The following is a 25,941-nucleotide window of genomic DNA, read 5'->3' as shown; positions in this document are numbered from 1 at the left end:
TGAATGAGACACCACATCACTCCTCACGGAATGGTTTACTGTACGTAATAAAATCCTAAATAATTTACACAAAGAGCCAGCCCTGTTGTTTCATTAAACTGAAGATGATTAAATTAATGTATTACATAGGGCAAGTGGACATATGTTAGTTTAAATAAATAGGCAGCTTTTTTCTTTAGATATACTGTATACAGAACTGCCAAAGTACAAAAATACACATTTCTACACCCTCCTCAAGATATAGAGCACTCACTATATAGAGTATATAGCAGTATAGAGTGGAGTTTCTTCCATGTTAAAAACATCCATGTTTTTATGAACCCCAAGCAGTGCTACCACCCATGTGTTTTACATTTGTCTCCACAGATGGCAGTACTTTACAATGTCTTGATACTCTATGCCAAGTGCCTGTTCTATTGGCTTTGACAGATATGGAAATACTCTGAAAAACAACAACAAACCTGTCAGTACTTGAAAACAGAATATCCAGTGTCTTGGAGGTTTCTAATCTCCCTTTGAGCTACAATGTTTCCACTTCCCCTCTATCTCCTTTAAAAAATGTCTTTGCAAACTGAAGATTATTGTGGCTAACATTTATTCTTAGGTTTTAGAAATTAACTTATTATACAACCAAAAAAGCTGTGATGGAATCACAGGGAATCACAGATGTTGGTGTGCTTTAGTCAAGACTTTACATATCTGCCCTGGGTTGATAAGCATGCACATATCAATATCAGATGTTTAAAAAGTATTTTTCCAGAAATGTTTCTCTGAATCATCTCATACAGTACATCAAGCACAAACAAACAGAAGGATTAATGAAGGAATCAAATTTAAATGTATATATATATAGGTTTCAAACTGCTCATGTGATTGAGAGTTAGTTATTTTTTCAGTAAACACTTTTCACGTCTTTACTTTTAAAGACAGGTGTCATTATTATAAAAGGTTACCCTGTACAGTACTAATTTATTGGGACTTGCACTCTTTCACTGGGTATACCAATTTCATAGAAAAAAGAAATTACAAATTAGACTACAAATTAGCCTGTGAGATATCTTACAGTATCTCAAAGTTTAATTGCTACAGTATATATTAGTGTTTTTGCTTTTTTTCCAAAGATTTCAACCTTTATTTTCTAACTATATTTTTACATTGGCTATTATAATAAATCTTGATTTCTCAATGTATTTTTATTAACTATAAAAAAAACTATTTTATAAACCCCATTAAACTATTGGACAAATGTCTAGAGTAATCTTCTCTTTTATTCAGTTAAGGAAAATCATCTAAACGTATTCTTTGCTCTTAATTATATATGATTTTCTTTATATTAGATTTTATACAATTAGTCTATTTAATACTGTTTATACTCTATTGTTTTGTTTAATACAATATAAAGCATGAGGTTATATTTTGAATACTTCTGTTTCCTGAATGGCACAGTCCATAAGCCTTCTGTGAATGTGTGGGAGGTACAGAGGCCTGTGAATGCTGATGCTTGTTGGTTATACTGTACATAACAAGGATTTATATAAGCTTTATACACGTTTTTGATCGTTTTCATCGAGTAAACAGAATATCACTTGTGCTTTTTTATTGGGCTTTACAAAGTTTTTGGCACTCCAAAGCATCGTGTTGCTACTTAGAAATCAGTATATGTAAACTCGATAAACGTATGCAGTTCAATTTCGTGACACGTATCACTTTAGAAAACACTAAAACAGGAAAAATAACTACATTCCGCAAGCTTACAGGCCTACATTTTTCGCTGACAGTGAAATACTTTTTAAAAATACGTTTTTTTACCTCATTGCTTGTATTCTTTAATGATAATATCGAAATTAAAATATCAAAAATCAATAATCCTAGACTATATAAAAGTCATTAAAATATGCACGTCTTGATTGTTTAACTGTAACTTGAATATTCACTTTCTCCGATATTTAAGATGCTGCGGGGTTGCATATTCGAAATCGTGAATCTTGGTCCAATATTAGTAATACGAGTAAACTGTGCCTTTAACTGTGCCTCCTAAGGTTAGTGGGCTGGCTGGGGGTGTTGGGTGCTGTGCACTCAGTGCGCGTACCCGAGCGGTGTGTGGACACTTGAAGTCTCTAAGCAATTAATAAACGGAGAAAATACACAAAACTGCTGAAACAACGGAACGAAGAGAACTGTAAACGAGGTATATTTTGGAGGGGTCTACGCTATATTGCAAAATAAACTCAAACTCTAAAGCCTATGTCGTTGCTGGGGTGAAAACAGCGATTTCATTGCTGTAAATTTGCCGGTGTTGAGTGTAGTGAAGAGGCCCGCGAGTGTGTGTTTAGACATGGGTTTAGGTGGCAAGAGAAGTTTTAATTTCGCGATATTTTTCAAAAATTGAAGAACGATGTTTAAGTATAACTTAAAATTCAGGAAGTCCAGCGATTTAGGGCTTTAAAGAAGTGACAGAATTCTGAGTGGCCGGGTAGGACGGAAGCTGATTTCACGGCGGTGTCTCTTAGTGATACTCACCGGGCATCAGAGCAGTCCAAGCCGCTAGAAGGATACGGGGACATCCCGGTGCGGCGTTGCGACTGTGGGGGCAATGTTTTCTGAAGAAAGGATGTAGGAAGGTGACGTCAAAAAGACTCGCTAAACAGTCAGAAGGATAAAATAAACTGTTTTCTCAATTGCATGCGACCACTTTATCAAATCTTTTTAGATTATTTTTAAGCAGGTGTTTTTATGTTTATGCTAATTAAATAAAATGCGTTCTGTGTCGGGGTTTTGCATTGTTGTCGTTAACGAAAACCGGGGACTCCAGACCGGCTGATGTTGATTTAGGAGGAGAGAAGACGGGCGATGCAGAGTCTTAAGGAGATAAGTTTGTAGATCTGCACTGTCCACATCGAGTCGGTATTCTGGGCTGCATGTTGTGAAGCGAAAAAATCTCACGGCAACATAAACAAAAACGCGTCTGCTAGTACAGCGCCGCATGTGACAGCTCTCCACACCTGCTGTACAATATTAGACAGTCACGACTGGGCAACAGTTTATCATTCGTACTGTTTAACTATTTCTAAAAGAGAAAAAATAAAAGTATTATTGTCACAGGGGCAAATTTGGATGAGTTCATTGTGAAACTATTCTTGATCGTATGATGTAAAATTTGTGCCATATTAGACGTATATATCGGTATAACTGTGAAGTTTGAAACTTTTTCGTACCGCTACAGAGCGCACCTGAATGTGTATTGTATCGGCTTAAGTTTTGAATATGAAATGTTTAACTACACATGGGGTTGTAACTTCCCCATATAAGTATAGCTTTTCTCATGTTCGAACTCTAAATGTGAAAGTTCATATATTATGTTTTAGTATGCATGTGTGTATAAATGCAAATGCACATGTAATAGGTAATCTTTTGTGTGATTTGTTTTATTTAGATGCGCTAAGAATTCGTTTGTTAAGAACATAAGAAAGGTGGCAGACAAGAGGAGATCATTTGGCCTATCTTACTCGTTTTCCTGTTTTCCCAAAAAATATTTTCTGTCCTGTGAAGATTAGTATTTTTTTAAAATATAATGAGTATATGCACAATTTCTCATTACTGAAGAACTACAATTATAATAATAACAAGGTTTTATTGTCTTTTTTTTTAGAATGTGAATGTATATGGACCTAGCATTCACATGTCTGCACTTCAACGCAGCCCGCTAGAATGTTCCTGAAGAATGTCCCACCTGTCATTGCTCTGCATACAGAATGGAGGTCTTATCGGTCAGCTCAGACCTTTAGCCTGCCAGTGTGCTTTAATGACTCTGACAGTGACATATCTTCCACTGGCACCCCAATCCCAGAGAAGGTCCAGATGATCATAGAAAGCCTGAGAAGCACCCAGTCCTCTCTCGATACAAACAATGACTACAGGGACAGTATGCAGATGAATCAAGCCAGAACAAAGTGTTGTGATGGGAAGACAAAGAATGAAACTCACAAGGTGAAACAGAAAATCACAATGGTGGATGCCAAGGCAGTGAATGAAAGGTCAGATGCTGCTGAAATGGAGTCCTTGTTTCGGGACTCAGACAGCGATGACTCGGTGGACAGAGGAATAGAGGAAGCCATTCAAGAATATTTAAAAGAGAGAAGTGATCATGGAGGATCATTGACAAATAATAGTGAACAGTGTCACAAAACACCTAGCAGAGGTGATGTGGTGACCCTGGAACAGGCTCTGAAAAAAAACGAAAGCTCCCTCCAGTCTCTTAACACAGCACCAAAAGAACTGGAGTCATTACACTATTCACAGGATGTGAAAGTGAATGCCGGTAAGCGATCAAGGTGTTCCTCTTCTTCCAGTGCAAGTAGTGATGATTCCTTTGACCAAAGCATTCAGGAAGAAATCAGACGCTTTTTAACTGAGAAGAAGGAAAAGACTGCAGTTGTTCCCATTGCCAAAAAACCAAAGTTAAGTCGAAAAGATCTGTCCCATCGAAAATCTAAAAGGAAGATAGAAGCAGCTTCAGGCAAGTTACAGGTTTCAAAGCAGATTCGAAAAGATGCTCCTAGTTTTGACTCAGAAAAAAAGACTAATGGCAATAAAGTTTTAACTGCGAGCAATCATTTGCAACAAATTGTAAAATCCAGTCAGTCAATGTCCACAGACAAATGCAGAAGAAGGGAGAAATCTCCAGGCGGTAATCTTAAAAAAGCAACTGTCAGCAAACCATTTGTGTCCAAAAATCCTGCTCTCTTCCAAATTAATAAAGAACGTGTTGGCTTCTGTCCAAATCAACCCAGACCCCAGCATCATCGTTCTTCTGTGAAGGAGGAAAATGAAACTGACTCCAGCAGTGATGATGGGATTGAGGAGGCCATTCTGCGCTATCAGCTGGAGAAGCAAAAAGAGAAATGTGAGAACTCCTTGAAATTCTCAAGACCCTCAGAAACCAAACAGCCCCATGTCAGTTTGGAGCCCTCTTCTGTTGCAGATATTCAGATAGTTAAAATCCAGAAAGGATTAAGTAAGAAAAAGAAGAAACAAGAGAAACAAACTACTTTGCTTGTACCTAGCAGTTTAAACAAACTGGGCAGTCATGAAATCAAAGGAACTGATGTTGCTTCAACATCAGGAAATGATCCAGATCCAAATGTCAGAGGTCCTCTGACAGTGAATACAACTGCAGAACTAATGTGTGCAGAAGCCATTTTAGATATTTCTAAAGCCGTCATGCCACCAAACTTTGACCATGTCATTAAATTCACAGATCCCTGTGTCAACCCCACTTCTCTACCCCAGGAGAATATGCCTTATTCCTCAGAGAATAGTAATAACAGCTCAGTGGACAGTGATGATGGCATTGAACAGGAGATCCGTAAATTCCTGGAAATGAAGGCACAAATGAACAGACAAGAACCTGATACTGGCATCCTTACACAAAAGGAAAGTAGCATGGCACCACAGCAGAAGAAAAAACTTGACTCTTCCCAGACCATGAAGCATAGGCTCTCCCTGACACATAAAAGAAGACAAAAGGACGAAGAGCTAAATTTGTGTAAAGATGTGCATAGTGACCATAGGTTGAAAGAAGATCTGCCTCAAGTTCCTGTGACGTTGTGTGTTAGAAATGACAGTGCTATGCCACTGGCAATTAGCAGGGCTGGAGAGGTTTGTGAAAAATCTGCTGTGCCTTTAAGTGAAGAAGTTGGTGTGAATAATGAAGATCAAAAATCTTACCCTGTTAACCAGAAGGATGCCAAAGATTCTGAAAACCATGAAGGAAACTCCTTGCATTCGTGCCAGACAAAAAATGAAGTATCCAAGGCTTCATACTGGATAGAAGGAAAATTACAAGTTGGTGACAAGAGCAGCTCCTTAGATAGTGATGAGGACCTAGATGCAGCTACAAAAGATTTGCTTAAAACAAAGAGGAAGGTGAAAAGGAAGACGAGAGACTTGAAGTTGAAGTCGAAGAAAACTGTTCACTTTGGAGCAGTTCAACTGTGCTCTTTGGACCTTCCAGAAACAGAGAAGAAGAAAAGCACCTTGTTACAGGAGTCAGCTGGTGCCAACCACAGGACTAAAAGTGGCATAGCAAAAAGAAGCAGGATAATGCCTGCACACCATACAGCTGATAAAAATGTAAAAACAAAACTGAAAAGAAATACTTCGAAGCATCTTAACAGTGCAAAGAAGCAGAAAGCTTCCGGTCAAGCAGAGCAGAGCGGTGCAGCAAAAGGACACAGGGCTTTTGAAAAAACATCTGACAGGAAAGGACAGGTAGCAGCTGAGATTGTTGAAGACAGCAGTTCAGTGGACAGTGATGACAGCATTGAGCAAGAGATCAGGAGATTTTTGGCTGAAAAGGCCAAAGTTTCTGTAGTGAGATCAAGAGAGGAAGAGGTTAAAAATGAAACCAAGGAGCTCAGTACCAGTACCTGCATTTCTGTGTCAGTTAGGGAACCAAAGCTGGAGCCTCAGCAGGCTGAGTTTTCAGCTAACAGAGAACCCAAACGTGTGAGTCTCTTACATTGCAGTGGACAAAACCAACAGGCGTGCAGAACAAATGAAGATGGCCAGAACAGCACTTTAGGTTTCCAGGGATGTGTTACACAGACTGTGGATAAGGGACCACAATCTCCAAAAACTGTGTTTAATAGTTTTTTTGTGAATCACCAGGGAGATAATGTTGCAGAAACCAAGCAAATGCATGAAGGAAAGAAATCATGCAGTGAGCAAAACAGGTTTCATCCCTGCACAGCTGAGTGTGAAGCAAATAGAGCTGACTTCCACACCACATCAGTGATCTTAAGTGCAAAAACAATATCCAAACATGCACATAAGAACTCCACTTCACAAGCAGGCCAAGAGGCACTTAAATCGGAGAGTAAAAAACCATTCCAGATCAAAGCATTCACTACTAATATCATCAAGAGGATTCAACCACTGAATGCATCAGACAATTCTAATTCCTCTTGTTTTGGTCAACAAAGACAGGCAAGGCAGCTGAGTGAAACGAAGACTTATGACGCTACAGAAGATGCTTGTAACACTGTGCGTTTCTTGTCAGGACATGAAAGCAAAGAAAATGCACACACTGCCCTGGAAGTAAAATTTGTAAACTCTTCTAACAGCTCTGCAGAGCACTCCAGTGGGGGAAATTTGAGATTCCCAGGTATGGTTAGGCAGCTAGGTGAAGCCTGTACATATGAACATGTGAGGGAGCCCAGCTGTGCCAGTTTGCCATTTTCTTTTTCACAAGACAATGGTCATAACAATAAAGACCGAAGCATAGACACTGGGAGGTCCATATGTCAGGGCTGCAGTGTTCAGGCTGGAGATAAAGGATTTGATCAGGAAGGAGCTGAACTCAGGAAAAAAAGGGGAGAAGAAAATAAAAAGTTTGAGATCAAAGAACAGACCACAGGTGATAAGAAAGATGACGACTTAGAAGAGACTTTCCTTAGTTCAGATGAGGAAAGAAGTGCCAGTAAAAGGTCAGATATAAGTGAGGATCAGCCTCGTTTGTGAGTATAGAAAATTTGTTTTAACTTAACATGCTTTATTATTTTAGGTCTTTATGCAGTGGTTAGCCATTGAGTAAGCCTTCCTCTGAAATGTAAATTCCATTAGTTTCATACCTAGATAGCTAGGAAACTCAGCTTAGTTTGTGGGTCTGTTTTATAGAAGATTACATTTTAGTTTGCTTTCTTGTTGTACATTTTTTTAAACTATTTAAAACACAGAGCAATGTCATTAAGAAACTGAGACTGAAGGAAAAAAGTTGTTTTTTTCATCTTGTCGTATTTGTATAAAACGTATATTGAAGAAAAGTCTTTCTCACTATGTTATGTATTGTTTTTATTTCTTTTTTTCAGCAGAGGAAGTAATTGATCAGTAGGCTTCCTGAACTTCCATTTTTGCTGTTAGTTACGCATCTCCACCAGATTAAATAATTAGCACCTTGTTAATGTTTATCTTTATTTAAAATATTGGGATTTGTAATATCTGATTTCAGACATCCCGGGTTTTTATTCACTGAACTAAAGACCCTGCAGTATTTTCATTAAATGAATAATTTAAAGTACCAGACTGGCTTGTGCTGCTCTGACCTGGGCTACATCTGGCTGAATATGAATGTGGTGCTGTAAATCTAAGTACTCTAGCACAGTGCTGGAGTGGTTAAATGAAGATGAATGGGGGTAAAGTAATACATGGAATGAATACGTGGATAATTTGATTTAGCATTTATTCATCGAAAGAGAAAGATTGCTTTTGCACTAAGTAATTCAACTTTTGATCAACAGTGAAATGCAAACAGTTTGCATTTGTGTGTAGTTGTGTTGCAGTTTTATTTTTGTCATACTTTCGGGGATAAACTCTACAGCAGTGCTTAAAACCTTTTCACATTGCTAAATCCCTTTTACAAAAGATCATTGTCATTAATCTACTTCTCCATTCTTATGAAGAACACATAATTCAATAATTTTATGAAGGTGTGGTATATAAATTAAAATGTGATCACCCTATTTGAACCTAAACTGGGCACACATTATTTGGTGATTTTAAGATACTGTAAACTAGTTGTTTAGATTTTTTATTGAAATACTTAATTTGTAAATGTATACAGAAACTAATACATCTCAGTCTGGAGATGTGGCTGTTGTCCATTAATCTTTTTTAATATTTCTATGAAACTGTGTTGAGTGATTTATAGATGTCTTTTTTGTGGTAATCAAGTTCCTTATTTGATATCACCAATCATATGTTTTTTGAAGTTATGGAGGGACCATGAACCAATGTGCATTTTTCATAAGCATTGTTTAGTTCTTACATTTAAGCCTCCATTTACAAGGGGTATCAACAGAGTTTAATTAAAAATGTTTTCCTATGGAACTAGCTGTCTCAATTCCAATGTACATGATCAACAGAAAATGATTCATGTGAAGAAAACCAAGACAAAACACTGCTTAGTTGTAAGTTCTTTAAGGAGAATAATTAAATGTCTTATTTTAAAAAAGTGCTCACTGAAAAGGCAACATAAATGATGCTATGTGCATATCAGGGATTAAAGAGATTTCTTTAGGGAATCGGTCTCATTCTTATTTAAGAGCCTTAACACGGAAACTGACTTCCAAAAATCATGATATGTTGCTCAAAAACCTATAACATGTTTGGTTTTTAAAACTGAAAGAAAATAAAAAAGACTCACCATTGTAGACAGAGCTGTTTGTTAATAATATAGGCACCTTAAGATAAGTGGGAGCTCATGTTTGATCGTTGCACATCTAGGCATAAAGGCATAAAGCTGTTAATATCTGTTAAAGATTTGGCTTGAATTGTTCATTATTAATACATAAATATGATGCTCAAACTGTTTTCCTGTCATCATGAAACAACCTGCTTTTGTTTTGTAACCTGAAAAATTTTGATTTTATTGAACCCTTTCATCAAAGTTTAGGACTAGTTTACAGGGAATGAAATTATGGATAGCATCCTTTGCTTTTTGGATATGGACAGAGTAACACTCTTTGTTTAAATAGATCAATTTAAGGGGGAAGATTCCTGTCTACATTTAGTGAACCTGGCTTTTGATGTTATTAAAGATGGGAGCTCATACTGTTTTGCTTTTGGCCCCGAAATCAGTTGTAATATTCTTTCTTAGTTGATAACCTTTACTGCATTGATTAAAATAAAAACATACATTTCCTTTTTTGTTGCTCCAAGATCTCAGAACCATTCATTAGAAAACCTTAACTTCTTGGTCAACCCAGTGTCTGTTCTGGAAGCAGTGGGCACATAGCAGGGCCAGACCCTAGACAGGATGCCACTTGATTTCAAAACCAGGTCAAGACAAATTTACACTCTGTGCTATTTAAATGGTTTAGAATGATGAGAATAAGTCATCTAAAATATTTACTATGTATTGAGCAAAATATTAAAACTGTGAAAATTAACTTTGGCTTCCATTTGAGAACTTAACAGCTACACATTGATTGTACATTGTAAAAAGTGTTTGAAAAATTAATATTTATGTTTATGAATGTCTTTCTAAAACATACAAACATGTAACACTCTTGTCTTCATTGCCCTTGTATTTCAGGACTTAAATTACTTTTTAAACTCTCTCTTCCTGTTATATGCCTAAGAAAGGTAGTAAAGCTATCATTGTATGGCATCTTTATTAATTTCAGAATTGTGAACTGCAGAATCTTATTTTAGTCAACACCAGATGCTGGATATTTCACTTGGATTTTTTAAAAGAGTAAATTGTCGTTGCAGAAATTTGGCAGTGTGGAGTCAGAATAATATGGAAGATACCAATAATATGTTTTTCCATACAATTTAATAAGAACGCACTGCTCATATTATAGACCTATGCAGGTAAGGGGGCTATTTGTTGCCCTGTGTTATTGAAGCAGAAAGTATTTTCTTTTGTCTGCAAAGTTTAAGTTGTATGGTCCTTCTTCGTCTGACTTTGTACCAATGAATGCAGTGAAAGTCACACTTATAGCATCCCTAGTGCACAGCACATGTGTTGTGTCATGAGAAACAAACCATGCAGTTTGTGCTCACTATAATGGCTGGTGCAGTCCACTTTCAGGTAGGAAGCCCTTTGACAGCACATTGCTCTACTATTTCAGAAAAAAGCAGACTTTGCTTTAGTTGGCTAGTAATTATTTTGACTGTGTTTTGTCATTAATCTTACTCTTGTCTCCCTGTCAGAAATGAACATTTTAAAAGTATATTTATAAGTAGCAGAAAGTTGCTCTTTTGTTTTCTCCATATTGTCTTTTCCTGCCCTGTGATCAAATAATGAAATTTCCGTTCTAGGGACACAGCTTCTGTAAGCAGTTAGGTCGATCCCTTTTGGCACACTGTTGGTTTTTTGACACCACTTTCCTCAGTTTCCCTTTTAACTTTTTTGGGGGGGCTTGTGTGATGTCTTTGGCAAAGTTTCCTTGAATTTCTAATGTGAAAAGAATGTTATTTATTTTTGTTTATAAAAAGACTTTACTGACTTTGCTGTGCATTGCCAGTTTTCATAAATATTTTGCAAAAAATGATGCTTCTCCCTTTTTCCTGTATGAGAAGGAGAGAATGTTTAACTGTAAATTTAAAGTGCAACTGTGTAATAAAGAGTGTATTTCAAATAAAACACATCTGTGACTTTTTATCTCAAAGGGAAAAAAAGTGTGTATTTAACATCTCTGAGACCCAACCCCCAGAAATGTATGGTAGCATCCTGCTCTCACACAAAATAATAGGAAAGTATCTGCTGATTTCAAAACGTTTTATTTCATTGAACCAAAATCCTGATTTAAAAAAGCCGTTGACATTATTCCAGTATAAACACCTTAAGGTTTTACATGAACAAGAAATCCTTATATCAAAATGAAGTTCAAGTCAAGATCTGCCTGAGTAAACTTGATTAGTCTTTGTTTATTTGCTCTGTGGAGGATTTGGATGGTTAAACAGTGGGCATTCAAAATATCAAGTTAATTCAGGTAAATTAAAAATCTTCTTCATGGTACATGGTTCAGAAACTGAAATCTTAATGTCGCTGGGATTTGTGCTCATAAGGAAGTTGAGAGTCAATCCATCAGGCTTAGTGGAAATATTAGATTATGGTGATTTTTTTTCTTTTAAACTTGATTTTACTGAAGTACACCTGCTGTTTATTTTTACATCCTGGTATTAGTTTCTTCCAACAATAACATCAGGTTAGGATATTAGACTAATGTTAGTGAATTTGACAGAAAAACATGTAAAGAAGCACTTTTACTCTTGGAAAATATCAAATTAGTCCTACTAGAACATAAAATCCAATTTGAGGAAGCAAAGATATTTTCAGAATGTAATCTTTTTTATTATATATTGAGTCTTTGACTCCCTGTGGGAAACAGTACAATTGTAGACTGTGCAATATACAAAATTCAGTTTAGATTCCTTAACAAAAAATACATTTAAATAATCTATGCTCTCTGTATACAAAGGCAGAAATAATATTCACTTACTTAATCATATTATTTTTGCATGTGTTTAATTTTTTAAGCCTTTATAAAATAAAAACATTTTAAATGGGAAAATTATACTCCCCAAGTGTGTGGTTGATATATATTATTGAAATTGTAATAATATAGATCTGTTTGTTGCAATCTTCTTTTTGAAGACTTGCAGTAGAAGAAGTTATGTTCAGCATCCTTAAAAATGCTGTTCCTTCCTCCATCCTTAAAATGTAGTTTTTCTCTACACAGGTTGCTTAGTTATGTTGGGCCATGATCTCCTCAATATTCCCAACTACTATGTGAAAGTAGAACCTTCTGTAGTACCGCTCATTGATATTCTGACAGACAGAACTCAAATATTTACTGTTTTCAAAAAATATTGCCTGTCACTTCTATACCTTTTGCACAGAAAAGTCTCCTACAGTGGTCCAAGATAAATAGAAGATATTTAAAGAAATTAAAACTAGAAATGTTTACTGAAAAGAATCTAAATCATTTTGAAGGTCCTTTCATTTGCATATTTCAGCTCCCAAAAGCCTGACATCTTTTATGGCTGGTCTGTCTCTGTTTGTCCAGGTTGCTGTCGTCTTCCATTGATCCAGGATTGATGATAACTCCGTACATTGTTTTGAATTCAGCTGAAAGACTTCAGAAATATTCTGTTCCTAGGAGGCAGATATTGAGCCAAACCTGTCAGGTACTGTCATTGTTTTAACAATAAGACCCTAAAGCAACAAGCTGGAGGCATGTGCATGTCATGTATTTCAAGGTCAAATTTAAGTATTTCAAGATAAAGTTAATTGCATAATAATACCAACCAGTGAATTAATATTTTTGAAAATGAATACAGATATCCTCAGTTGTACTGGTATGCTGAACATGAATGTATTTTCTGTTTTCCGTTGAGTTGAATTTTGTGGCTATATTAAAGGCAGCAAAACAATTATTGTAAGCAGTTGCAAAATTGTTTCATATACCATTCAGTAAAGTTGGTCTTTATATAGTTAGACCATGTACTTATCCCTCATTTTCTACTACTGTAGTAATTCTCATTGATTAGTGAGGTTTTAATTTGTTCAATGTGAAGCGAAAACAATGGAAAATTATTGTTAGGATTATAGGATAGTATAAAATAAATACTATACACCATTGTTTGTACCTGGTCATAGACTGGCACCAGGAATCAGATATAAAAAATTGTAGGAAATGGAATACTGTTTTTTTAAATGAATAGAACTGTAGTTCATTTCCAGATTTGATTAGGAAAGTTTTGTATTCTATTTTGCTAGCTGCCATAAAGCTCAATTTTGTTCGTGTCATATGTATTGTATTTTTCTTTTCATAGATAGAGAAGATAGAGAAAACCAGAAATGTGCAAAATATCATCCAGAACAAGCTCTCAATTGATGTTGGGATGTTCTATAAAAAGAAGAACAGACACTGGAATGTAAAGCACAAAAAGGTTAGATTATGTATAATTATATGTAGTACAATTAATGGGAGATGGTTTTGTTACTATATTGTGAAATATTAGTGCTGTCCCTTACTGTCATTCCTAGGAAATATAAATAGGATTCCTAAAATCTTTCTATTCACGTCAGTTTATTATCTTCTCAGAAAATGAAAGACTGTTGTTTATTAAACTTAAATATTTGGGTAGAGGACAGTTTGTAGACAACTGTCTACTGATGTACTGAGACACATTATATACAAATAATATATAAACTCATAGATTTAAACAGAAAGATAACAATATGAAATGTCTGCCTTATTTGTCACATGACATAATTCATTGTCTCATTTAATCAAAAGTCTGTCCATCACACTAATTTAAAGATTATAAATTACATATTAGCCAGCAGTCATATCACCCTGCAACTCACAACTGGCAACCCACTGAAGCTAAGCAGGTGTGAGCCTGGTCAGTACCTGGATGAGGAGACCTCCTGGGAAAATCTAAGGTTGCTGCTGGAAGAGGTGTTACTGGGGCCAGCAGGGGGCGTTCACCCTGCAGTCTGTGTGGATCCTAATGCCCCAGTATAGTGATGGGGACACTATACTGTAAACAGGCGCTGTCCTTCGGATGAGACGTAAAACCAAGGTCCTGACTCTCTGTGGTCATTGAAAATCCCAGGGTGTTTCTTGTAAAGAGTAGGGGTGTAACCCCGGCGTTCTGGCCAAATTTCCCATTGGTCCTTACCAATCATGGCCTCCTAATAATCCCCATCTATGAATTGGCTTCATTACTCTGCTCTCCTCCCCACTGATAGCTGATGTATGGTGAGCGTTCTGGCACACTATGGCTGCCGTTGCACCATCCAGGTGGATGCTGCACATTGGTGGTGGTGGAGGGGAGTCCCCATTACCTGTAAAGTGAAGTGTCCAGAAAAGCTCTATATAAGTGTAAGCAATTATTATTATTATTATTATTATTATTATTATTATTATTATTACATTACAAATGAACCTGAAAAGGCTGAGCGATTTATATCGGGAGTGTTCACAGTTTTTAAGTGAGATAATAATCACCTGTTTTATGGGTTTTCTTGTAGAAGAAGAAGAAAAAGAATATCAAAAGGAAATTACACTTTCACCCAATTCTCAAGGTAAAGAATGGCCCTGGGAGAGCCAGAATAACTAAGGAGAAATAGTATAGCATCACAGGACCTTGTTTAAAGTATACATTCTGTAAATTTACAAAAAGGGTGAGCAAAATAACAAATGTTTTTACCTAGGAAATTACTAGTACAATAACTCAGAGAAAAACAAAAATCTGTCATACTGAATCAGAGCTACTGTGTCATAGTAGTTCTGTGTACCTGAAAATATCAGATGCTCAACTGTAATTGCAAGCAGGTTTGAGAGCTTTAAGCAGGTTTCATTGTCCATGAAATACAATAGTAAAGCAATGTTGCAGTAAGGTTTTCAGTTACTTAAAAAATACAGAAGTGAGGCAATGTAACAGTTACAGCAGGTTTCTATAGAATGGGTGTTAAGTGTAAAGAATAAAGTATAAGACCTATTTGTGTCTTCAGTAATACAATCACTGACATCCAGTTCATGTGTAAAACTAGTCAATTTAGTATCGCCTGAGAACTGAAATTAAGTAAGACTTTTAGTGAGAAATATGCATCTACTGTAGCTCATACCAAGGACATTTATTGAACCCTTACAAAATTAGACTACACTGGTGTTTAATGCAGTAATTTTACTTTATACAGATATTAAAACTAATGACAAATACGTTGTAAGTATATATTGTAAACTGACACATTTCTGTTTAAAAAATGTTAACTGTTACAGTATATAGAAGAGTTGTTTTTTAAAGAGCTGTTTTTAATGCTGCGATGTTTCAATTTAATAACCTATAGAGGTCAGTAAAGACTTAAAAATATTTGTGTACTTTAAGTATCACATCACAAAAGTTCATTGTGTAATTTCATTGAAAATCAGCCTTTCACAATAACTAAAATATTATAAATTACATTAAAAGTAATTAATCTGAGGAGGCTGAATGATTCCTGTAAGGTCACAGTTTTATATACAACAGTTGTCACCTGTTTTATGGGATATCTTGCAGAAAAAGAAGAAAAACACTAAAAGGAGATTTCAGTTTAACCCGAATCACAAGGTAAAGAACTGCCTCGATAGAACAAGTATAACTAAGGGGAATTAGTATAACATTGCAAGACCCTAATAAGGTAGTTATGGAAAGGGGGGTTAGTACAGTGTTCAAAAACACATGAAGCACCAACAAACATCAGTTATCAAACAATGTAGTAAGGCAAAGCTGCACATGGGTTTCTATTGAATGGAAGATGTTTGTAAATGAGGTGTAGATGTGAAACAGCAATATTATTATGTTAATTAGCAAGTGCCTGGGATTTGGTAACTTGCTAGTTTTCTTATTCAATAATACTTCAACCAGTTTGTTTAAATGTTAAGAATGCACCGTGTTTAAGCAGAAGCCATACACTATATACCAAGTATTGAGAGTTAGGTTTGGAGATGATGGGTCAGACATTTTTGGACAGGAGTTAATGGTCTTAACCATTGGAGATGTATTGAAACCAAAAGAAATTAAATACTGGACATGTACTGTATCAATCTGGGTTTACACAGGAATCCCATTTTGATGATTTCATGTCTGGATTAAAATCATATGAGCCAAATTTGGAGTTAAATGTCTTAACGGTATTCGAACAGTAATAGTTTGCATTTTGATCCAATGTGGGCATTACATTTATTATGGGAACTTGTTAGGTACAAGCTGGTTTTTGTTGAAATCTGATGAGTTTCAATAGTGCAACTATTTGTAATCCTAAAACTTTTGTCATGTAGAGTAAATATTAAAGTTATAGAAACATTCAAATACTATTGTTACTGTACCTTAGGAAGACACAACTTTTATAATAACAGAATTCTGAATAATACATTACAAAAATATGCAGCTGTCAATAAAGAAATTAGTATATGCCAATTAATGTTTTACAATCAGACTGTTAGACCACATAGGTCTATCACCATAGGCTTATAATTTGCTTTTACATGCTACATTTTTACATTTATATGAACATTCATCAGACTCTGTGTTAACTGCGATGTTGATTGTTTCTAAATTGTTTTTTAGGAGAAGCACACTGGGGAAGGAAGAATGTTATAGATTTTGTTTAGCATAAATCAACCACACATCATTTTGATTGTTTTAATGAAACTGGTTTTAATAAATAATAGCAATTGTTGTGCTGAACATGGAGGATACAATTAATATACCTGGATAAAATAAAAGATGGATCTTATAAAAAGGAAAAATATTAGCACTATTAGTTTGTTAGAAAAAGAAATACCAGTTCATGTAATATCACAATCAAAACTCCTAACTGGTCTGTTCCATTACCTATAGAATCTTCTAAACCAACTAGCATCACATCTAAAGAACAAAAAATTAACAACAAATTCTTCAATTGTGTAAGGTATTCTGTCCCTGGTAGGGTAATTGTCCAGATATGACTAAAATCTTGAATCAGTCAGCACATAAAAAACAAAAGGCAATGAATTCCAGTTTACATATCCAAGTTTTCTCTTCCCAGGCATTTTCATTTAAAAAGTTGTAAAACACCTGTTTACTTAGAAAAAAATATGTAAACATTGTTTATATTTTGAATATGAAGTTGAACTTGCTCCTCATCTTCAAAGGTTTTTTGTATTTGTAATCTCAGATTCCATTAGAGAATTGAATAGTCCCCAACAGTTGCTTGGGTTTCTATTGTACTTGAAATAACTGTTTTCTGAAATCCTACCAAAAACTGCAAACTGCAGCATATGACAAAATAGCATAATTAAGGGATATCATATATATTTTCAAAGGGTTTTGGAGTTATGTTAATTACTTCTGCCCTAATTGGTGTGATACCTTTAACTAAAATTGTGAGTTCTGGTTTACTTTTTTCATATTTAACATTTTTATTTATTTTTGTGTTTTTGATAAGACTGCAATTTAAAATTTGCTGTGACAAACAATTTCAAGATGTTTTTCAAAACCATCTGTTCTAACTTGCTATTAACAAAAATAAGTTTAGAGGAACTTATTTGTAGAATGTTGTGATGTCTCTGTAAACAGATACAGATGTTGTTTCTTAGATCTACAATTCACAGTAATTGCCTTCCAAGTGTTTTTACAGAACTGTTCCAATGTTTACCATCAATTTTTTGTAATATAAAATAAAGGATATTTAATTTCAGCATGTGAGACTTTTTATTAGCACATGGCATTTCCATTGGAACTAAATTAAAAGGGAAACAAAAATTATTTTAAAACATTGCATTGAATACCCATTATTATATATGACTGAAATCTGAGAAGGTCAGTAATATCACTGAATAAATGTTTGTGTTACTAGCAGTTTTGAATGAATTACCCAGTGTGAGAAGGTCCATTCATATTATAGGAAGTTTGAAAATTCAGTCTGTCATGAAATGTAATGAGGTTGTTAGGTCCAGTCACATAACTTTTCTCAGTTGATGTGTTGAAGCCATTGTCTCTGTACATTCCACATTTACTTAGGTATTCTGTAAACTGCCGAGTACTCCCATTAAAAGTGGTCTATTAGGAAAAAGAAAGAGAGGTTTCTTAGATGTAGATTTCAAATATAAACTTAACACACATTACCATATTTAACTCAGGGTTAAATTTTGAAAGTGTATTGAAAAAGCTTATTGTTATCTGGAAATACAGGGTATTGTTTAGGAATCTCGAGTGGGAATTGTCACAAATTCCAACCATGGGTAGGATGCTGCTATAAGAACATGAAAATGGCTATAAATAAGAGGATATTATTCAGCTCGTCAAGCTTGTTTGGTTGCTAGTATCTTATTGGTCCATGTATCTCATTCAACCATTTCTGAAAGAAAGCTAGACTACTGACTCCAGAAACATGGCTGATTAGCTTGTTTCAGATTCCTTTTTGTAAAAGAGTTTGTGCCTGCTGTTCTTATTTTTTAAAATATTTGTATGCTCGAGCAAGGTTTTTCATTAAAAATGCTAAGTGCCCAGCTGTTTACATGGGTCTTCAGATGGTCATTGCCAATCAGAATTTATTCTTAATTTACTTACCTGGTTCATTTAGAGATAAAATAAAATGCAGGGTTCTATTTTATATAAAATTATGCTAAATGTTATTTCTGGCACGAATAGTTTATAGCAAACATTCAAATGTTTAAATCTACATTTTAAGGAGCAGGCCTGCCTATATGAAGATCAACTGAAATCTCATTTTTGCATTCATTCTGTTTATTATCTGTTTAATATCCATTTATTAGATAACCTCACCAAGCTGTGCCAAGTTTGCTGTTGATTAAATCTCCTAGTAGACCATAATAATAAACTATTTTTGAATCTCTTATACCAGGTGAAATATGATAATTGATCAGTCGAGACCTTTGCCAGATACCAATCTACAGCTTACCAGAACAGAGAAGTACTGTGTATGTCTTTATACTAGTCATGCTTCTGAAATAAGGTTACTCTGAATTAAACGTTGCTTCTTCAGACAAAACATTATTTGAATAGTAAAAGCAATGCTGAGTACTTTAATAAATATATGTCTGACAATCAGATTGATAAAGGACGGTAATTTTCAACTTACTGGCATTTCATGTACAGTGGGTCTCTTGCCCCCGTAAATTTGATTCGTTGTCCTGTATAGCGGGTTACGTGGCTTCTCTCTGAAATGGATTGTTACAGTATGGAAACTATAAATGAGTGCTTTAAAACTCTTACTTTTCACTTTATTAGCTAAGTACAAGCATTTAAATTACACTATTTAAAAATTTAAGTATCAAGAACACGGGCTCACCTGTACCCTTGGAACCAGTCGGGGTTATCAAATCTTTTCGGCAGATTTTTTTGCACTTTGTACACATCGCTCGTTTTGATGGAGACTCTGTTAGCTTCTTCCACTGTGTGTGTTGTATTTTCCATGTTTTGCTCAGTGATAACAAACGATGGAAAGTTGTGGGAGCCTTCGTCCACCAGGAAATATGCAGTTCCCCGATCAAGTTCTCCTTGACAAACAATCGGTTGCTAAGACACAGTAACCTGGTAACGTAGGATAATTGGTAAGTGATACATTCAAAGGATCGCCACAAGATTGTCCACACTGTTTGAACCCGAGAGATAAAACTTGATAGAGGAGTCGTCAATACCATGTTAATTGCAAAGCAGGATTAATCAAATTTCCTTAGCAAGGTAGCATAGTGCAAAACAAAAATATGAATATAGACCCTCGCTGGAAATTTTAAGTACGCCAAATCCTTAGAAGGATTACTTTAATAAAGGTATTTAATCCAAAGCATTCTGTGAAACCTCGAGAAACTGGCAACTATTATGACATATATCACCTTTAGTGTTAGCTGTCAGTAAGTATATAAAACCGTTCAACGGATGACGTTAAGAATTAACTGATCTCTTTCGTCATACAACACAAATATAATAAAATACAATTATGTGATGATGTGCGTATTAACAACCTATTTTTAATGAGTAGGAAGTGTCGTTATAACATTCTTGTATCTACGATACACAATTAACAAGGAAACATATTTATCATATTACTAAGAAGACAGGGGCACTAAGGCGCGTGTTAATGGATATATATATATATGGTAGTTCAGGTGGGTAGCTGCGTCAGCATGCGTAGGCTGCAAAGGAACAAGTAGGTTTATTCCATGCTGAAAAAAAGAAGAAAAAACACAACATTTCGGCCGTGGAGCCTTCTTCAGGTGTGAGCAACCTGAAAAAGGCTCCACGGCCGAAACGTTGTGTTTTCTTCTTTTTTTCAGCATGGAATAAACCTATTACTTGTTCCTATGTATATGGTATACGATGCTCAAACGGTAATCACATTTTTGCAACTGCTGAGTTTATAGAGATGGCTATTCATAGCCACACCAGTAGAGGACAGTATAACTCTGGAGACGCTGGACTTAAAAAAAATCACTTGATTTAATAAAGTTTTTTGAAAATACCCTCTGACCTCTACAAGGAGGAATAAGTAGGCATGGCTGCAGGTTTACTGAGAAAAGGTGAGTTTTTTTGGTGTTCATTTATAACAACGAAAATGTTCAAATTGTAATCCTCTTTCAAACACAAAAAAATAGACGTTTTTTCAGGTGCGTACTTAGACGTGTTTAAAGGATATGATAATAGACTTTTTAGCGTCGCAGTACGACGTAGTTGTAATGTGACTTCATTGTAGGTCATGTAAGTGTAAATCCGAACCTTTCCCTTGAGCAGTGTATTACATCTTGTAACCTTGAACACTAAACCATATTCTGTTGATCAATTAAGTTTTGTACGAATATGAAATAACAAAGCGTTATTGTAAATTGTAATATATTTAACGCAAAGCACAGTAACTGGGCACACACAATATGTGTTTCATACAAACATTTAAGCTTAGTTGATGTAAGTATGAATTAGAATAAGAAGTGATGATTGAAACTGTTTTTTGTCTTTCAGCTTTTCCCAGGCTCGGGAGTCCCGGCCTAGCGGGTGGGGTGGCGCCTCGGTCATCGGGTATCTTAGGTCGTCTATATGGTACTGCAGCTCTGCAGATTCACCAGACTCAGGCTGACAGTTCAGGTAAGCCGATTTCTCAGCGCTTGTCGTTACGATTCCCTCGACACAGACTACAATATATGATCCTTTTTATGAAAAAAAAAAACAATATATAAATTTAAAACTAAAATGTTTACATGCTGAAAAAATGAAAACTGGTGTCATTATCTAATCGCTAAAATAATGAAATCTTGTACACCCAGATTAATGGTATCATTAATAATAAAGAGTTATTGAAACTGGCCTTACAGAAGGTGTCTGTTTTTCTCCTTTTTGGTGTTTTCTGTAGCTGGAAATGAGAAATTATTAACAGAGCCCCTGAAACATCCTGACTTCTTCCGTGTATCAGAGCTGTTCTCTCTGAAGGATCTTTTTGAGGCCAGAGTTCACTTGGGTCACAAAAGAGGCTGTAGACACAGGTAATGAAAATGCATCCTTCAGGAGGAGCCTTAGCTGGATTTATATATTTGAAGTCACCTTTACTTTGACATTTACAGGGGTTCCAGGTATATCTCAGTGATTCCGTTTTATATTTCTGAGAGGTTGTACTGTACCTTTATTGAAAGTCAAACAAGATTATCTTCTAGCCTTTCATGTATTTGTTTAACAGCAATCCTTAATTTACTTGGACAAGGCAACATGTTACTTACTCTTTTCCTTGTTAGTTTCTATTTTTCACTTAAAATGTCAAGTTTTTCTGGATCCAAGAGTTGGCCCATCTAAACTACAAACTGAAACCAATCCTGTTTTTGCTGCAAAAGGGTTACAGTCTGACAGTCAACAAACTTTGCTGCTTTAAAAAATGACAAAAAATTATCAAACTAATGTTCAAAATTGTGTATCTGTACCATTACTTTTGGAATACTTGTGTAAGTTATGGGTTCTGTGAAATAATTATAAAATAAGACTTATCATTTTAAAACATTTTTAGTTGCATTATTTTTAAAATAATATTCTTGAGAAAGTCAGAAACTGAAATCTTTTTGCAGTGTAGAATGTTCTTCACCACTTTCCTGTGTTTTTTTTCCACAGGCTGATGGAACCTTATTTATTTGGCTGTCGTCTGGAGCAGGACATCATTGATCTCGACCAAACAGTGGAGCACCTACAGCAGGCACTTAATTTCACTGCCCATGTGGCATATCGTGGGGGGGTGATTCTGTTTATCAGCCGCAACCGACAGTTCAGCCACCTGATCGAGAAAATGGCAAGGGACTGTGGCGAGTATGCTCACACCCGTTACTGGCAGGGGGGGCTCCTTACTAATGCCCCAGTCCAGTATGGGAAGGGTGTGAGGCTGCCTGATGTCATTATTTTCCTCGGCACACTCAACAATGTCTTTCAGCAACATGTGGCCATCCGTGACGCAGCCAAGATGAACATCCCTACATTGGGCATTGTGGACTCTAACTGCAATCCCAGTCTGCTCACATACCCTGTCCCTGGGAATGATGATACACCAGCAAGTATAGAGCTGTACTGCAAGCTCTTCAGAATGACTATCAACAGAGCCAAGGACAAGAGGAGGCAAATGGAACTCCTCCATGGTCTGAGTAATCAAAGTCCATGATCTATCAATTGTTTTTTAGATTGCATCAATTGACATTGGCATTGCCCTTTGCATCTATGTAAATTGTCCCCCCTTTCTGCATATAAGTATGTTTTGTAATAATGTGATATTCTTTCTTTTTTTTGTTTGCAATGTTCCTTTAAGAAAGTTTCTTTAGGAATCCAGAATACTTCATTTTTGTATTTCTGTTTATGGTTTCATAAGTGGTGTTCTGCAATCAATAAATGGTCCACAAAGCTAATTTTCAATGGAAAGGCTGTACATTAATATTGTGAAATCTTTTTTGATAATTCAATTAATATATAGTGCCTTTCAGAACAAGGTTGCAACTAGGCACTCAACAAAGCAAGTGACCATACATGTTGTGAATACAGAACAGAAAAGACCAGAAGACAATGGAGGAGAGGAACCAAAAACTATAGAATCGGTCTTATTTGTAAGATTAGCTATTGTCTTAAATAGGTAGCGAGGGTTAATTTTATTGGTTTCAATAAGTTCAGAGTAGAAGACCAAACAATCTCTATATAGGTCTTATATTGTTATCCATTCTGACTTGAATACTTGTAGACCAGTAGACCTCCATTTGCGCTCTAGTTTGCGGCACTCCTGTTTAAGGGATTGTGTGTGATCATTATACCATGGAGAGTGACTAGTGGCTTTGACTACCTTAGTCTTTAACAGGGCAATTTCATCAAGAGCCTGTCTGACCACTGCATTAGAATAGTTGTGTGATTTCGTCAACATTCATTGTTGTTCATTGTGTTAATTAAATTTAATGAAGTACCCCCATTGATATGTTGTGTTGTAATAGTCTCCTACTTGGCAGCTATCAAGGGCAGTCAAATCTCAAAAGTAATTAAAGAGTTATTGATGAGATGGACTAGTACATGATGAACATCAGCTCTATGAGTGATAATTAAGTCTAGTGTATGATTTTATATGTGTGTTGGTCCTGTTATATGCTGACTACAACCTACAGAGTCAAGAAGAGACCAGAAATATTTAGTGAAGGTGTCTGGCTGTATGTCCATATGTATGTTAAAGGCACCTAATATAACAACCTTGTCTAAATTAATAACTAAGAGAGCAGTTCACCAAATTCGGCAAAAAACAATGCATATGGTCCTGGGGGTCTGTACACTAAAAGAATGTATGTAATGTGCTTCAAATGTGTGAAAGTCATTAATAGTTTTTAATTAAATTCTCAGACTCACTGAAGATGGCTTCTAGGCCACCTCCATGCCCTGAGAAATGAGCTTTCTGTAAAAAAGTATAGCCATTAGCTGAGGCTTTAACTAACAGGAATTGTGTCAGTGGGTCTAAGCCAGGTTTCTGTTAGTAGGCACAGGTCAGAGTTGGTGTCAAGCACCATATCATTAACCAGAACTGATTTGTTGCCTAGTGAGCGAACATTTAACAGTGAGCATTTTACGGTGGTTTCATGTTTGAACTGATTTAGGTTTACCAGTGGAATAGAGATTAAATTATCAATGCAAGAGCCCCTAAAGGAACGTATGAATTCTAGTCTAGGTCTAGTGATACTTGCAATACTCTGTCTATTCATACTCATATCTGGTTCTGAATAGTAATGTGATTGATGGGGTGTCATGTGGTAGAGAACCTGGGTAGGTACAGGAGGTGAACTAGAGGTGGGAGTAGAGACAGCATGTGATTTAAGATCACATGGCTGAGACCTGGTTGGTGCTCTTAGTAGTCAGGCAGACAATTTGTCTGCTGTATTTTGGGATAGAATTAATGATTCCTCCTGGTTAAGGTGGAGATCATCCTGTTTATAAAAGTCAGGCCATTCCCAAAAAATATCCCAATTATTAATTAATGTTATTCTATTGGATGCACACCCAGTCTCTAACCAATGATTTAGGGAGTATAGCCTACTATAGGGTACGTCCCCTCTGTATAGGATTGGTAAGGGACCAGACACAATTAAATTCTGACATTTTCTTTGTGCTCTTGTGCACATAGAAATGAAGTTGCTCTTTAATACCTCGGATTGTTGGTACTTTATATCATTAGTTCCAGCATGAACAACCAAGGTGGAGACTTCAATGCTGGAAAATGTCTAGTTTTGCCTCAATGTCGGAAACTCTGGCCCCAGGGAGGCATTTTACAGAGACATCATAAAATGTCATGACTTACACTACAAGCGATATATTGATGACTGCGTCGGTGCCGCCACATGCTCCAACGATCAGCTTGAGTGCTTCCTGCACCATTTCACCAACTTCCACCCATCCCTCAAATATACGGTTAACATATCTTCCACTGCTCTTCCGTTTCTAGACATCACGTTCTCCATCAACTACCCCCGACTCTCCACTTCGGTTTAATACAAACCCACGGATTCACACAGCTATCTCTTGTATAGCTCATTTCACCCCAAACACACTAAAAAAACCCAAGTTCCTTTGGCTGCGACAATTGTGCAGCGACGACATCAACTTCGAGAACCAAGCCCTCAAAATGTTCTCCTTTTTCATCAACAGAGGATACCCAAGCAGTGTTATTGACAAGGCCCTTGCCCGAGCCAAAAACACCCCCCAGACCATCAACCCAATCAGGATCTCCCGCCATAACAACCGCATTCCTTTGGTGCTTCCCTACCACCCTAACACACTTCCTATCCCCAGGACAATTAACGACAACTTTTCCATCCTACAGGATGATCCCTCCATTGGGGCCCTCTTTTCTGACTGCCCCATCATCTCATATCCCCGAGCACCTAATCTGTGCAGCCTTCTTGTTCACAGCTCCCTTGACTGCCCTCAGCAGCCATCCACACCAGGCACTCTCCCTTGTAACAGAGCTCGCTGTTTCACCTGCAAGTAAACATCCAACACCACACTCATAAAAGGGCCTTAGGACAATTCTGCATCACCCAGAGGGCATCTTGTACCTCCAGAAACCTTATTTACTTTATCTCTTGCAGTAAATGCCCAACCATCTACATTGGAGAAACAGGAAGGAGACTCGGAGAACGCTTCAGAGAACATGTCAGGGCTGTGAAGATTAAAGATCTCTCCAAGCCTATTGTTTCTCATTTCACCTCTGACGGCCACGACCACTCTAATCTCTCCATCTGTGTTCTCAAAGACGGTTTTCCCAACTCATACATCAGAAAGACTACTGAAACCAAACTTATCCTGCAGCTAGGATCACACATTCCCCCTTGTCATAACGACAGACTACTCTTCTTTAAAATTTTCTCAATTCATTGGAAGTTTCATTTCACACCT

General features: G+C 36.3%; 3 protein-coding genes across 5 annotated transcripts; 2 read left to right on the top strand and 1 right to left on the bottom strand.

Moving 5' to 3' along the window:
- Positions 1 to 2,053: 2,053 nt before the first annotated feature.
- Positions 2,054 to 17,741, top strand: ppp1r26 (protein phosphatase 1, regulatory subunit 26). Of its 3 annotated transcripts, XM_088614596.1 has the most exons (7): positions 2,054 to 2,188; positions 3,650 to 7,517; positions 12,576 to 12,696; positions 13,345 to 13,461; positions 14,552 to 14,605; positions 15,580 to 15,630; positions 16,630 to 17,741. In XM_088614596.1, the coding sequence occupies exons 2-7, from the start codon at positions 3,709 to 3,711 to the stop codon at positions 16,660 to 16,662; spliced, it is 4,185 nt and encodes a 1,394-aa protein (XP_088470722.1). In that variant the 5' UTR covers positions 2,054 to 2,188; positions 3,650 to 3,708; the 3' UTR covers positions 16,663 to 17,741. The 3 variants fall into 3 exon arrangements, 2 of the variants coding, with proteins under 2 accessions (XP_088470722.1, XP_088470720.1); XR_015928790.1 differs by having other exon boundaries at positions 14,552 to 14,990; positions 15,057 to 17,741; XM_088614594.1 differs by having other exon boundaries at positions 15,580 to 17,741.
- LOC148643974 (piercer of microtubule wall 1 protein-like) lies at positions 16,694 to 19,586 on the bottom strand. Its single transcript, XM_088614598.1, has 3 exons — positions 19,355 to 19,586; positions 19,145 to 19,223; positions 16,694 to 18,102 (listed from the first exon to the last, which is right to left on the bottom strand). Exons 1-3 carry the CDS (start codon positions 19,477 to 19,479, stop codon positions 17,914 to 17,916), a joined length of 393 nt encoding a protein of 130 aa, XP_088470724.1. The 5' UTR covers positions 19,480 to 19,586; the 3' UTR covers positions 16,694 to 17,913.
- An 851-nt stretch (positions 19,587 to 20,437) lies between these two features.
- Positions 20,438 to 22,928, top strand: mrps2 (mitochondrial ribosomal protein S2). Its single transcript, XM_088614597.1, has 4 exons — positions 20,438 to 20,582; positions 21,019 to 21,141; positions 21,407 to 21,536; positions 22,150 to 22,928. The coding sequence occupies exons 1-4, from the start codon at positions 20,558 to 20,560 to the stop codon at positions 22,685 to 22,687; spliced, it is 816 nt and encodes a 271-aa protein (XP_088470723.1). The 5' UTR covers positions 20,438 to 20,557; the 3' UTR covers positions 22,688 to 22,928.
- Positions 22,929 to 25,941: the final 3,013 nt, after the last annotated feature.

This window comes from Lepisosteus platostomus, chromosome 21 (genome assembly GCF_059453375.1).
Source record: "Lepisosteus platostomus isolate fLepPlt1 chromosome 21, fLepPlt1.hap1, whole genome shotgun sequence".
Lineage (NCBI taxonomy): Eukaryota > Metazoa > Chordata > Actinopteri > Semionotiformes > Lepisosteidae > Lepisosteus > Lepisosteus platostomus.
Note: the sequence above shows the minus strand (reverse complement) of the source record. Positions and strands in the feature narration are given on the sequence as shown.